Source organism: Solanum stenotomum, chromosome 12, assembly GCF_019186545.1.
Source record: "Solanum stenotomum isolate F172 chromosome 12, ASM1918654v1, whole genome shotgun sequence".
Classification (NCBI taxonomy): Eukaryota; Viridiplantae; Streptophyta; class Magnoliopsida; order Solanales; family Solanaceae; genus Solanum; species Solanum stenotomum.
This window is the reverse complement of record NC_064293.1, coordinates 15,154,859-15,170,782: the sequence shown is the minus strand read 5'-3', so window position 1 is coordinate 15,170,782 and position 15,924 is coordinate 15,154,859. Positions and strand designations below refer to the sequence as shown.

Genomic DNA, 15,924 nt, shown 5'->3' with positions numbered 1-15,924 from the left:
CAAATAGCGGCCCATCAAATCCTTTTGTAGGACTGAGGTCCTAAATCAAATCTATGAATCAATCCTACGAGTGTCATCTACAGCCTATCAACCAACATACGGTTCGTCCTGTTCATCTGTAGTCAAACTTTAGAAACTTAATTTTCTAAAATCTCATCTCCAAGTCTACGACTCCTTTCATACTGCCCATTGGACTTTCTACGTCTGTTGGTTGAACTCGTAGAACCTCACTTCAGTCAATTTTTCTACATTTTTCCTTCCTTTTCGACATTCCAACTTCCGGGATATCACAATAACTTTATCTTGTTTTGAATGTGTATGATCTATATCAATCGTGTGCGTTATTTTCATTATTAACGTGCATAAAAAGTCAATGAATAAAAAAACATCGTGTTGATATAAAATTTGGTCAGTTATTTCAATATCAACTTGAAATAATAATTTGAAGTTAAAAAATTAATTTAAAGAGTATTTAAGTGAAATAATAATTTCATTTGCCAAGCTAAATTAAATGTGCAAATTCAATTTCTAACTTCCAAAATTCCATTTTTAACTTTAATCACTTTTTTATTCCTTTTCAAATGCCTAGTATTTACTAATAATAGTTATTATTGAGTTTAAACAGCATATCTCTGTTTTCTTTGATGGGTCCGGATCAACCCGTTGAGAGTTATCTTCTTGAATCCCTGATCAAATCTGCAATTCGTCGACGTTGATGCCGGAGTAACAGTGGCATGGCGGAGGCATTGGCCATTGCAGTAGGAAAATACACATACGTACACGAAGTGGGTAAAGGCCCACCTGAAGCCATTGACGCTCACCATATTGTGGTTCGAAGGAGTAGAGAAAAGGGTTTCAATTTGTGCCTATTTACTCTTCTCCTTTTTGCCTATCCCACCTTTCTGTTATTCTGGCAGGTAAATTATACTTTCATCTTCCTTGCCAAGCCAATCTCATTGTTTTTTCCAACGTCAATCATTTCATTTCAAATTAGAGTTCTTTAAACCTAGAAATGAAAATCTCTAATGGAACTCTTAGTTCACGTAATGCTGGTATTTATGATATAAGTAATAATAGTACCAATTTATGTAAAGTGTAATTTTTTTTCCAATTTATACTGCCTCTCTTGCTAGTTCTGAAGAATTTATTATCTGGCTTGAGAATTGCAATTAGGGGTTTTCGTTTTCCTGTAATTAGAAGGAAGAGGGTAGGATAATACTCACTTTTTCCATCCTCAGTAGCTTTAGCAATGATAATAGTTTGTAGTTTGTGGTGGTTAATCATTTGGGGTTTTAAGTCTGTTAAATGTCGTACGAAGATGTAGCTGGGGTCAAAACTTGGTTCATCTCAATTATGTAGTAAGAACATGGTTCATCTCAATTGTGTAGTAAGAACATTGTGTTTAATTTGATGAAGGTCTTTTAATGCAGGGAAAGCTAGATACTCTTCATATTTGGAGCTTAGTTATCATGGCATTGCTTATGCGGTTATTTCTAAAGAAGCCAGTTAAGAAAGGTGAGGATGTTTAACTTCTATGAATTTACTTAATGTACATCTTATATTGTGCATTTTCCAGATTTAATCACACCCACTGTTATATGGGTCGGTATGAAATCCCTTCAGCTGGAAATCACTGCCGTTGCACTTTGTATTGATGCACATTGTGTGAGAAGGTCAAAATCTGAGACCAAAACTAATTAAATATTCTATGTCCTTCTCACTCAGTAACTTCAGTTAGTACCTTGGATATAATACCTTTCACTTTAGAATTGTCTGTCAATAGGAACTGAAGTATTATCTACTATAGAAGGTAAAAGTTCTTGACAAAGTTTTAATATGGTTGTGGGTATAGCTTAACCTCTAATCAGGTTTAAACCCAACATATGCAGTGCTAAAAATTGATTGTTGTATGGTATCATAGAAATGCATATACTAATATTTGCTGTATTTTTGTAGTTATAATGTTCTAGTTTCTTGCAAACGATTGATTCAAGTTTGATAATCAGTGTCTGACGATCTGGGGATCATTATTCATTCCCCTTATCCTTGTATATATATGTGTGTGTGCACGGATTTGTATGTACGTATTTGTTTCCAATCTACTAGGATTTCGGGACCTTAGCATCCAAAGCCAGCAAAAGGAGCTGGGTAAATATAAATAATGTGTGTGAGTTTGTTTGTGCGTGTAATTCTGGCTTGTTTCCGGCATCAAAAAGTTTGCTGGAACACAGAAATTATATGCTAAGAGGAAATTTTACTGGGAACCAAGATGATGGGACATTCATTTGTGGTTCATGTACAATCTATCAATCAACTACATCTCGGTCACAAGTTAGTTGGTTGCCCGTAATCATTTGTTATTCTGCTCTATTTGGGACAATTTTGTTAAATCTGGTAAAGAGATTTTCTTCCAACTCAAATTACAGGCTCTCTTGAAAGTTGAAACTAAAGGTTTTCTGAATCACCCTTACCCCTGCCAGGACATAATGTTAAGTGTAATAAGAGCAACTAAACCTTAATCTTAATTTGTTGTTATTGCTTATATAGATCCATTACTATTACTATGTTCTTATTTGTTAAGTTCAAACTGGTCCTAGAGATTGTAGGTCATGTGAAGACAACTTCACTCCATGTAGTTCTAGGTATACCTTGTCCTTCTTAGCACCTTCAAGCAACATAGTGTCGCACCGATGGACAAGTGCATTTTGAGGTTGACGTAAGACATGCCTAAACTATCTCAAACAATATTCTTTCGTTTTATACTCTATTTGTGCATTTGCGGTCTGTGTGTAATCATTTCTGGTCTTTATCTTATATGGCCCCACATCTATCTAGAAATCGTTATTTCTACCGTGCTCTTCTAGTGGATATATTTGGCCTTGCTGCCCAATATATCACCTCAATGACACATTGCTGGTCTCACAGTTTTTTTACAAAACTTGCCTTTTACTTTGTTAGGAATATTCATATCACATTGCAGTTCATGTACCACATCTTCTTAAGTCTTAACTCCACCACTCCACGGAAGTATCAAATTAACGACCGTCTCTTAAGATAATGCTCAAATATTTTGTGGATGCTTTATTGATTTAACTTCTTCCCTTATAAAAGATAGTATAATGAATACACTAGTATCATTTGGTTCTGGGATGTATTCACCAACTTATATTTCATTCTGTATCTTGTGTTTGTTTATGACAGAGTCTGTTCTAATTCTGCCAGCTTTTGGAGTTCAACTTGAGACTCAGTATGGAAGGTACTTACTGCTCCTGTATAGAGGTGAATGTTTTGCTAGTTGCTTAAAGTGAATTGTAAAATAATTTTTCAACACTGTTAAAAGATGCTTTTAAAATCAAATAACTTGTCATATATTCTGGCATGGATTTATTATTTTGTTTATGTTTCCTTAAAGATTGTTGTGCATACAGCCACTTGTTTCTTAGTCTCTTTTCTGAGATGAGTAACTATGTTACATAAACAAGTAGATGTATTTAGTGTATTACTTTTGTTCTGTACCTACCTTCTCTGTGTGCACTGCTCAAGTTATTTTCCTATATGAAATTGGACAGATGAAGTTCTTATTGGATCCAAGTTGAAAAATGATTAATTTCTTAGAATCACTTGAATATATTTTGATGAGGGGTACCATTTTACACTTCTTGTATCTGATCTGAGAAACTTCTAATTCTGCCTGTTGTTTTCATTTTTATGTTTATCAAAATAAAATTCTAATTCAGCCCTTTGTATATAGTGGGAAAACAGTTCGCCAGTTTGTCCCCATTAGCAGGATTTTGAAACCAGTGCTGACAGAATGTGTCACACCAGTCACCTGTTATTGGAGTCTATCTTTGATTATTCGAGGAGAGGAAGAACTTATGCTAGTATTCAAGGTGAAATTCATATCCCTGCTATATTTGTCTAGCAAATCCTTAGCAATCTTCATACTTGTATCTTTGTGGTAGAAAAACAGTTTCCCGTCAAAATGAGATGTCCACTCTCTAGCTTCGAAATTTGTTTGCTTTCTGGTTGGAATTTAAGATAGAACAAACAACGGAAAGGACTTTTAATCAACACAAAGGACTTAGTAGAGAATATAACTCCAGTTTTTTTCTCTTGCTTACACAATTTGCTGTATCCAAATATAATTTCCAGGAATTGCGTCCACCAGTGAAAATGCTAGCGCCCATCTGGAAGGCTTTATGTGCTGCCATTGAATGTGGAGAATGCACGGAGACGATTACATAGATTGTAATAGTATAATATCAACCAATTCAATTTCTAGTATAAATTTTTTTTCAGCATTTGTATTCTTTAGATTTGAAGTTGTAAATGGCATTGATATAGTCCTCCATATTATCATCACACATGCTTCCTGCAAATGGCTAAATCATATGAGCCTGTTACTGCATTGGAACCACTTTTCATACAGGATACTTCCTTTCTAGAAAGTTTCGTTACCCTTTTCGATTACCTTGTAATTAAACCAGGTGCAGATACCACAAAGCTGTAGTTCCATTTCTTTTTCAGATCTAACATGAATGTGATTTTGATAATTTGATATCAGTATGTTGTCAATCCTAAACACCAGCACAACAGGAATTCACTATTAAATTTTATCTAGTATACATAGTTGCCAACAATAGTACAAAGTATGGTTCTGCAAGGTAATTTCTATTGACTGAGGAGTAAGCTGATCAAATATTTGCATCTTTCAACTATTTCAACAATTGTTATAAAGTACAGTTATGACAAATGTAATTTATGCTAACCATCCCAGGCTTTGGTTCAGTTATAAGATTATTCAATATGCGAGTTAGACAGACATTGCGAGTTTGAACCTTGCTGAGAAAAATCTTCTAATATATCTAATTGAAATATGAAGATAAATTGATCTATTATTCATCGAGCATCGAACCATTGGAAGCTGGTCCTATGAGATTTCGTAGTTATAGAACAAATTTATGTTTTACCAATAGATTATCAAATTATTCCTACTTTTTAATTGCAGGAGAGCAGCTGGAGCCATAATGTGATAGGTGTAAGGAGTACTAAAATAGTTAAATGTGTGTTGTATGTAGGTTGACATGTTTATTGTTGACGAATAAACAGGAGACAATATTTTGTTTCATCGTAGAAAATTATTTGATGGTCTAATGAAATGAATTAAGAATCAGAAGAACTCAGATTTAAATCTTATTAGAGGAAAAAATATACTTATGTTGGTAGAAGATAACAAATCTAAAAGTAGACCAACAATTCACAAATGATTTTGAGTTGAATGAGTTTAGTTTTATTAATTAACCTAAACGATTTATTTATCCTAATTTAAACAAACTGAGGTTGAATTATAGCTCAATTAATTTTATAATTCAACATATTTGAATTGATTTTTTTTTTGTTTTTCACCCAATACTCTGTATTTATTTTAGGATCCCGACTAATTAAATTCATGCTACATAAAGTCAATTAAAGAGGAAAACATTTTTTATTGTAATTTTTTTCATTTTCGAAAAATTTTATTTCACTAGCGAACGTCAATTATCATGACGTTTTAAGTTAAACTACACAAGTAGTTTGTAGCAACAACTGATACGATTGAAGTTGGATGCAACTGAAAAATCTTAGTAGCTCATTTGGTTAGTTACCTAAACTTTCACCCTATTGATGAGAATTCAATTCTCTCTTCCTCATTTTCCCTTACCCGACGCTCATTATTTTTAAAAGGAAAAAAAAGTTGGATGCAGCTTGCGAAGCTTGTACCTTGAGCTTAAAGAGGGTAAACATAGGGTAATTTAGTTGAAGTGGATTATAGTTTGGGTGATAGTGTCACTTAAGTCTACCTTTATGGTGTGGTCGGTATGAAGGAAACATTTTTCGAAAAATGTATTTTAATTTTCTCGTATCTGATTGGCTTAAATGTTATGAAAAATAATTTTCAAATGAACTTATTTTCTCCAATTTAAATAAAAATGACTTTTCTACCACAAAATAAGGAAAATACTTTTGAAACTCCTCTTTCAACCTTGCCACCAAACTCCAATCTGGGATACCCTGACCCCGACTTGGGACCCAACTCTCGACTTCCAACCTCGACCTCAATTTGAGACTAGACTCATGACTCTAACACAAGTTCCAAATCCTGATCCCGGTTTAAGATCAAACTCCTAACATGAAATTCAACTCTCGACTCCGTTCTGGGACACGACCCTAGATCACAATACAAGATAAATCTCTGACCTCAACCCCAATTCAGGATCTAGGATTCGACTCCCGACCCCAACATGGTACACAACTCCCAAACCTATGTTTCAAATTTGAAGAGTGATTTTGATATTGAATAATTGAAATTTAAGAATAAAATAAATTCAGAGGCATATGATTGAAAGCTGATATTTATGCACTTCACACATGTGCTAAAAGCCCAGAAGTCTTGCAACGAAATTGGGTTGGCACGTGGTCCCTGTAGCGGTATTTGGTGACATTGGGTCTTTTTCACGTCAGATCCCATCAATTTCTATTATTCCTCAAGGCCAGGTAGGTGCATCTTCTTCTCTATCACTTTCACCAATTGTACATTTTGCATTTATTTTTTTTGTTCTTGCACAAAATTAAAGAGGGAACGAATACCCAACTAGGTCACTAGGATTTGAACTGGTGACAGTGTAATTGACAATTCACCTCTTAGCAACTAAAATTGTCCCTTATAGACATCTTATAATATAACAGTGGTTGAGTATGTAAGTTTGACAAAAAGAAAGAACCAATACAATCCATTAAGACACAACAAGACAAAAAGGGAAGGGCGTTCTTTGTAAAATAATAAGTGGCAACTAATATACTTCAGAGTGATGTATACAAAAAATTATATATCAGTTGTTACAAAGACTTCAACCTGAGTTAAAATCAAAAAAGAAAGAATTCTTTCCTACCTGCGGAAATGGAGAATAAACTTCCTCCACAGAATCCAAATCTTTTGATGTTTAATGTACATAACACACTCCATATCAAGAGGCTCCCATTAATGTAATGTTCTCTACAGGCTGCTAAAGATTCTTTCCTAGATTGATAATGCTGAGTCCAAATGAAGCCATAGACTACTAACGCTGTAGAGCTTGCTTTGTTCCTCCAGGCCTTCAATAGAACATGGCCAACTTATTTGTTAGCGGAATGAAGGATAGTTTCTTTGGTGAATGTCAACATCATTAAAACAAGTGGAAGCTTCACCTAGGAATATTTCAGGGACTAATGCCAATTTCTCCTTTTGGCGGTCGTTTCCTCGTGATAATCAATCAAAATAATACATCTAAGTCTACCAATGATTAAATCTTAAAACAATCCAAAATTAATTCACAAGTAATCTGATATAGGGGAGAGAGGGCAATGGAGCGGTGCTGCAGTGAGAAGACCAACCATTCATTCATACATCACTTACCGGCCTTCATTTGTAGGTTTCTCATCCCAACATTAACCTTTTCCATACCAGATTCACTCTTCACCTCTGTTTGGTTTTGACTTGTAATGTTGAGCCATGGGTGTTGCGAGCACTGCTGAGCAGTTGGTCGATTCTCTGGCTCAAAATCAAGAAGGGGACAAAGAAATTTGGCAAATTCAAGAGCATCAGTTTCAGAAAACCTGAACTTGTCGATAAGTAATTTTTCTAAAGACCCATACTTCAGCCTCCGGATCCTCTTCAAATCTCCATATCTGTCAAAGTAATCTTTAGATCGAGCCCCACCATTGGCTATCTGCTTCACCATCATTTTTTATAAGATATAATGTAAAGAATAACATCTAAATAATAATTTCTTAAAGGCTCACGCAAGCCAAAAAAAACTGCTTACCTTCCGAGGTATCTTTCCTAGAAGCTCCATCATCATAGCAAGGTGATCCTGGAACCAAAAAAGATACTAAGAAATGCATTCAAGTGCAGTTTTTAAAAATCTTTTGATGGTGCAATAAGATGCATCTGATAGAAAACTTTTAATGGCAAATTTGGATAACTCCACATCACATGTGCAAAAAAGCCTGATTGTAAATCAGCAAAATAAACTTCGTAAACATCTCTAAACATAAATGAGAACCTTCCCCACACTGCGAACATCCAGTGGCCCCCAGAGTCTAAGTTGCAAGAAAAAGGATGATATTCAAATGAAAGGCACTTATCACAACAGTTACATAGTGCATATCAAAAGAACTGGATCAAAAAGCATAGATGAAATTATTTTACCTCATCTTCACTGAACCCTTGTCCACCTTTGGGTGTGAACATCATCTCACCAGTGGCAAGCTCAAATGCAATACAAGCAAAAGACCACATGTCAGCAGAGAATGAATATCCAGACTGAAGTATAACTTCTGGAGATCTATACTGTCGTGTCTGAATTTCTTGTGCAAACTGCTTGTCAGCCCAGCATGCACTTCCAAAATCCACAACCTTGCACTTCAAGTCAATACCATCAAGACTTCTATTTGTTTTCGCACCTCCTCCCACCCCACCCATTGAAGCCCGTCTACCGGATATCCTGGCTGCTGCCCTCCTTGCCCTTTGTTTTAGTTTTTTCTCAATAATATTCATAGTTGCTCCTCCATTTGGGATCCCTTCAGGCCTTTCAAGTATGGGCGGTGTTCCCGATCTAATTGGATCCTGTGTCGCATTAATCGTGGAAAGTAAAAGAACATTTTCAAGTTTTAGGTCTGTATGAATAATTCCAAGTTCCCTGTGCAAATAATCTAGACCAATTAGAATGCACTTGCATATTTCCCTAACTTTGTCCAGCTCAAGGCCTTTATAACGATTATATTTGATGAGACGCAATAAGCTGTCACCAAGAAATTCAAGGACCATGCATGAATGCTGTCCATTTGGTCCTGTATGCTTAAAATGGTCAATAAGTCTAACAACATATTTACTATTAGAGGGATCACCGTCGGCAATAGCAGAAAGGACTTCAATTTCGTGAAGAGCAGCTTGAGCAAATTGTGGTGCACTTTTCTGGATCTTCAAGGCTACAAATTCCTACCCAAACAAAGTTAAGTACAATAAGCTCCAGATTCCAAGAAAACAATTCACAAAATTCTATAAATTTCATAACCATCCACAATGAGAACACAGAACAAGAAATCTAATGTGCATGCTTGTTGGAATAAGTTTTGAAACAAGATGTTTTTGAATCTTTTCAGTGCTTACTAGGTGGCTTACAACCAGTTACATAATGAATAAACATTCTCCAAAGAGGAGCAAATTCCATGTGCTTATTCTGCATAACAAGAAAGTATCCTTGAACTTCCCTGATGATGCCAGCTAATTAATGCATTGATATTTTAGCTCAGCAATCATTCTAGTATCACCAGTTGACTCCAAATCAGGTCAAATTCCCCCCTAGACAAATGCTTTGACATGGAAACGTTCAAACCCCTAATTCTCTATGGAGCTCAGAATATATCCTAAGGCATTTGGAGATGAAAGGCATCCCAAACATTTTTTACACTTTATTATGGCATATAGGTCTTCAAACAATGTTTTAACCCCATACATAAAGTTATCCTCAGCACCAAGGACTTAAAACTGCTATTTGGGTCACGGATCTCGCAACTTGAAAAAGAAACCTCGTATATGCATATTATTCATAACAAACATAAGTAATATATGCCAAGTCTGACACCATAAAGAAATGGTTAGAATGGTAATGACTAAAACTAAATGGAGACTATTTCAGTCTGTAAGCAGTAAGAGACATATTTTACTTGCTTGAGATGGTCGGATATAGACAAGATTAGTGAACTAAAAGAGAAGAAAAGAAAAGGAACCCTCACTTCAAATTGTGTTAGGGAAATTCTTGGAAGGGTGTGAGCTGTCGAGCAAAAATCAGTATATAACTATCATCAACCATATAGATATGCAGAAACATAAATTATCATTCAAATACACAAGGAGATAGGTAAGGCTGAACCTTATCAGTATTCAGTGGGAGAAAAACAGAAATAGGTGTCCGAATATGTTCAAGTACAGCATAAGGTATCAGATAAGAATCTGTTTCCATTATTAGACAAGTCTATGATTTCTCTTAGTGTCATTTTTAATGGGGAAATATTGCCCTCAGAGATCCTGACAAAAGTCTTGTGCAACAACTTAGTAGCCAGGATGCTATAAATTCAATCTGAACCGTCCAACTTCAAAATCCATGCTGCTGCCAATAAATCAATAGATCAATGAACTACTTTGGGATTTTCTATACGAATCCCGTACAACACTCCACTCTATTTCAGGATCCTAAATCAGTATTCATCATATTTAGACTAGGCTATCAATCTACAACGACACTCCTTTATATAGGTCTAGGACTAAGCTGGCATCCCTCAATATAAACAACATACTGACTCTTCTCATTTCAACTTAGTCAAATAGAATCCTCAGTGACAAAAAATTATTGATTACCATGTGCCAATCAGTATCCACCAATTGGACAGTAGAGTTACTTAATCAAGGTGTGATCTAATCTAAACAATCACCGACAACTTAGCCACAAACAAAGATGATATTCATCAATTAAGTATAAGCTTTTCACAAATAATGAAATAACGATCTCAAATAAGCATAAACAACAAAATCAAAGGAAATGAAGGAAGTTATTGATGAATAACAAGAAAGTTACGGATGATCGAGTATCATAAGCGAGCCAAACAGTAGAGAATTCTCCCCAGCCGAGTTTTCGCTGAGCGATATATCGTCCACCGGAAAATGAATCACCGATTCTGACGGCATGATATCCTCCTTTTCTGTATGAATCGATTCCTTCATCTTCATCTTCGGATGCCGACGATGAGGACGGTGAACCTGACATGATCGATGAATGGATCAAAGGTGATTCGCACAGTGTGATCTACAAAAAATGAATTAGAGAAGAAGCAAAGTGGAAAATGTCGGGGTGGGAAGAAACGGAGGAAAAAGCTTTATGGAAGCAAAGAATGAATGGGACAGTGCGTTATTGAGGGGTTATATGTGCCCTTCAATACCATGTTTTCTCCACTTTTTCCTCTTTTCCTCTTTTTTCCCATTCCTATAATTTTCCTCTTTTATTCAATCAAAATAAATTGTCACTTTCTTTTTTCAATTGACTTGGAAAATCACTCTTAATTTGTCACTATTCATTAACTTAGGTAAGTCCTTTAGCACAAAAATATTAGGATATAATTTACTTCACGGTCCACTTTTATTTTTCTATTATATTAATAAAAAATAAATGTTCAATTTTACTTAATTCGTTTTTAAAAATTATAGATAATTTATCACTTAAGTTTTAAACTTAATCTTATTATTAACTATAATTATGTCTCAATACATTTTTCAGAATATTAAAAAAATGATACAGTATATTGGTTATTTTATTTATCACTTTTTAAGAGGAGTGTTAAATTAATACTGAACAAGTAAAAACTGGATAGATGAGATTGTTTTTCCTTCTACTTTTTTTTTTGGATGTAATTTTGGTTTACCTTATTTTTCTTTTAACATTTTCAATTATCGTGATTTTACATGTACGAATTTATTCTTCTTAAAGGTTTTACATAAATAAATAATCTCAGATAATTTTATTTTATTTATACGTAATTGATAAATAAAAAATACCATGTGTTTATTATTGTAAATGGAATATTTTTGGCTTCCTTGCAACGGTTCCCCACAATAACAAATGGGGATTCAGAACTTTCCGTCCAGTGGCGGATCCAGGATTTCCATCAAGGGGGATCGGAAAAAAAAAAGTAGTGCCTAAGATTTGATTTTGGAGCCTCAAGATGAGTTGTGAACCCCTCCACCACTAAGTCAACCTCTAATCTTACATTTAGGAGGTTCAAAATCAATATATAAACTTAAAAATTCTTAAAAATACCATAATTATACAATGTAATTTTTTGTTGAGGTGAACCCCCTCATCAACCTCTGGTCCGCCCATGTTTCCGTCTATCCATCTATGAATTTTGAATAGATTATTTATTTATATTAAGTAATTTATTTTATATAAATAAAGATTTAAAGTAAAAAATATTCAATTTTGTTGAATTTGTGAACTATAACCGTAATTCCGTCCTAAGTGGAAATTTGTATATAATGGATTTTTAATTTTTTTTTTGAGTAACTTTCACATATAGCAAACATAAAAATTATATTTGTATAATATAGCTATAGTTTGCATAATTGCGCTCCATAGCAAACATAAATATGTATATTTCGCTATACATATACAAAAGAAAGCAGTTGTATAATTTTGCTATACATATACAAAAGAAAGCAATTGTATAATCTGTTTTGGTATGCATATACAAAAGATCAATTGTATAATATGTGTTTGTATAAAGAGAGAAAGACAAAGGAAAAATGGGCAGGGGAAGATAATCATAAGTGTATAGGATGAAAATATATGCATTTGTATTTGTATATACAATTTTCTCTCACTTTATACAAACACAAACACAATGCATACATTTATGTTTGTATAAAGTGAGAGAGGCGAGTGAACGAACGAGATCTAGGAGAGTGGCGAGCGAGATTTGGGAGAGGGGAGAGAGGGGAATGAAAATATATGTATATATACAATTTTCTCTCGCTTTATACAAACAGAAACGCATTTTATACATTTGCGTTTATATAAAAAGCGAGAGAGGCGAGGGAGAGAACGAGAGTGGCGAGCGAGATTCACCTGGAGAGAGGCGAAATAGCAACAATTTGTTATGGGGTACAATTAAATCAAACTAACTATATTTATAGTATTTAATTTGAATTAATAATTTGCTATTATATACAATTTTCCCTTTTATATTTTCCTACTTCTATTTGTGGATTAGGTATTTGGGTTAAAATTAGTTGAGTTAGAGTAATCATTTGTTTGGTGGGGAAGTTTAGATTTGAGAACTAAGCCAAGTACCAAATTGGGCATTAATCTAATGTGAGGAAAATGATGTTCATCATCTCATTAATCCCATGCGAGACTTGGTACACTTTATAATTTGCTCCACGCAACATCCAAATTATACAAATTAATTATTGTTTATCTGTATTAGTGGCATTACTTTTTATTTTATCACATCATTTATAGTTGCGTTGACACTTTTATAATGTCATTATTTTATATAAATATATTGCTTTCTTTATATTGAAGAAAAAATAAAATCCAATTGCAACTTTTTATCAATTTATATATTATGATGTGTCAATTCTTGTCTTGATACACTAATAAAATATTAGGAATTAAAAACTGATAATGAGAAAATTCTTTTATTGGCTTTTACTTTTTTAGTATTAATTTGTCATATCAACTAAGCCAACACATATTTGTTGCGGATCTACTATTAAGACACTTGAATTTATGCCACCGTCAAATTAATTCAACTTTCAAATATACTTTTAAATCTATTTTAAATACTATTTTATTTGTTCTATTATCCTATTATTGTTTTTCAAACAAAAAAAAAAAAACACTCAACTTCACCTGAGTATTGTGGGAGTGATTGTACAACTAAATTATTCTAAATATCTTATAACTTTGCTAAATATTACTTTCTCCATTTCATATTAATTGAATTGTTGAGGTATTTCACATTCTTTAAGAAAAGAAGATTAAGACATAAATTAGGTATAAATTTCCATTTTAATTCTTATTAATTATTGTCAAATTTATGCTTAAAATAACTAAATATTAATTAATAACTAATTTCAATACAAGGGTAAAGTTGAAAGAACAATTTAAAAGTAATCTAAAAAATTGAAAAATTAAGTTAATTTGAAAAATAAAAAATATCTCAACAATTCAATTAGTATAAAATGGAGGAAATACAAAAAGTTATTAAAAGGAAACGAAAGAAATCTCCTACATGATAGTAATTACGTAAAGTTAATTAATGAGTTTCTGTTACAAATAATATAGTGTAGTCGCTTTTTGTGATACCTAGGCAATTCATAATACTTTCGTTACCTTAAATGGTTTAGTAACTTTTTTTTTTTCATACTTAGGGTCGTTTGATATGGATTAGAGACAATAATTTTAAAATAAAATGTATAATTATTTTATTGTGCGTTTAATTTGAAGTATTAATCAATTATGAAATGAGATAAGTTACCTCATATAAAAATTATGAGATAACTAATCTTATAAGATATCTTAATTCAGGAGATAACTTTGTTTATCTCATCTTCATACCGAACAATTCTTAGTGGTGGGTTAAAACAACCCAAAAATATTCATAACATGGTGTAATTTTTCGCTTTAAGTTAAGCCTACACAATTTTTTCAAAATGTCTCACACTATTGAGTGGATCAAACACTTCATAATTATCATTTTTTTTTAACTACCACTACGAAGCTTTGTTCAAACATGTCCAACAATTTCATACTTCCGTTAAGTTTTTCATGACCTATCAATTGAGTGTTTGTGGTCATCATGACCCACTAATTTCTTTGTGTATGCATGTTCAAAGCTAAAGTTAGTTGTATACGAGTAAAGACATTAACTTGGGTTGTTCTATTATCTTTATACTTATCTCGCTGATTCATTAACTCTAATATTAATTGTTGGATAAGAAGTTCAAAAATCTTTTTCAAAGACCTTATATCATCAAAAATATCCTAATACCTTATATTTTTTTTATAACTATCCATGTAAGATTTTATTTATACATATCCAATACTTAGATGAAGAATTGAGTGATTTTTATCATAAAAATAGTTTCGTACATAATTTTTGTATGATACAATAAAATAAAAATTGACTAACCAAGCATCCATGAAAAACGTATTACCCCAATAGCAAAGGAAAGGTAAGAAGAGGGTTAAGGCTATAGGCGAGAGTGGATACCACCATCGAGGTAGTGTAGTAGATGAGGTTGTTCCTCTCTTAATCAAAGATCTCAAATTTGACCTTTGTATATGATAACAATCTTGATAAGAAATGTGTCTCCTCCAATGAGGGCTTACACGGAAATCCAAATAAATCGAATTCACTATCGGTACCAAATATCGAATAAAGAAAAAAAATGCCCAACACCAAACATACCAATACACAAATAAAAAAGATGAAGAGGTATATCCTTTTTAACATAAACACAATTTTTTATTATAATACTATACCATTTGCAAGTTTATTTTGAAAAGTTAAACTCAGTTTCCAAACTTCAATAGCAGCAAATCTGGCTTTTGATAAGGTCATAAATCGTTGATATTTTTTTTTAATTCTACCCGCCAGCTTCTCTAAGCTATAGCTGTTCATGATAATTATATCTTAATAATCTAAAATATATCGTTATTTATCAGCTTGATAAATTTACATTTGTTTCATATAAGATTTTGAAAGGAAAACCTTACTTATTAAGAAATTTTTGCTTTAAAAATTGGGGTTCAAAATTTTTAATTAGTGATGGAATAAGTTATTTTCAATATTATGGGAGACATTAATTAGTCTATGCTATAGCCTATTATATTAATTGTTTGGGTAGATAAGTCCGATGTCTCTTCATCTTTTTCTAATTAATTATTAAAGTCTATGCTATGCTATAGTATTTTTCAACTGTGTGTAATTCTGTTTGCTCATCCAGAAACCATCTAATTTTGACCTTTTATCCATTAAGGATCATTTAATTTTCATGATAAATCTGCAAAGGTCCATAATCATATCATGTCATATTAACCTTCAATAATTTTACTACTCCCATAGCAGCAATAGGCACGTTCTTATGTCTTTAATTTGAGGCCTTTATTTTAATACTATTAATAGGCGTTGATTTTAAATATATTGTAAAAATAATTAATTTTTTAAAATATAACAATTAATATAGGATGGAGGAAGTAGTAGTATTTTACAACTTTACAAAAGCTTGGGAAGGGGAAAATAAATAAATATATCAGAAAAAAATGAACATTTATGGCAAAAAGGAGA

At 32.8% G+C, this 15,924-nt stretch overlaps 2 protein-coding genes across 2 annotated transcripts; one reads left to right on the top strand and one right to left on the bottom strand.

The window, feature by feature from the left end:
- Nucleotides 1–616: 616 nt before the first annotated feature.
- LOC125849341 (uncharacterized) lies at nt 617–4,433 on the top strand. The gene is made up of 5 exons (XM_049529412.1): nt 617–917; nt 1,431–1,515; nt 3,202–3,256; nt 3,752–3,890; nt 4,153–4,433. Exons 1-5 carry the CDS (start codon nt 735–737, stop codon nt 4,243–4,245), a joined length of 555 nt encoding a protein of 184 aa, XP_049385369.1. The 5' UTR covers nt 617–734; the 3' UTR covers nt 4,246–4,433.
- A 2,381-nt stretch (nt 4,434–6,814) lies between these two features.
- On the bottom strand, nt 6,815–11,061 carry LOC125849319 (uncharacterized). Its single transcript, XM_049529387.1, has 4 exons — nt 10,653–11,061; nt 8,228–9,016; nt 7,842–7,889; nt 6,815–7,745 (listed from the first exon to the last, which is right to left on the bottom strand). Exons 1-4 carry the CDS (start codon nt 10,839–10,841, stop codon nt 7,425–7,427), a joined length of 1,347 nt encoding a protein of 448 aa, XP_049385344.1. The 5' UTR covers nt 10,842–11,061; the 3' UTR covers nt 6,815–7,424.
- Between the last annotated feature and the right edge of the window lie 4,863 nt (nt 11,062–15,924).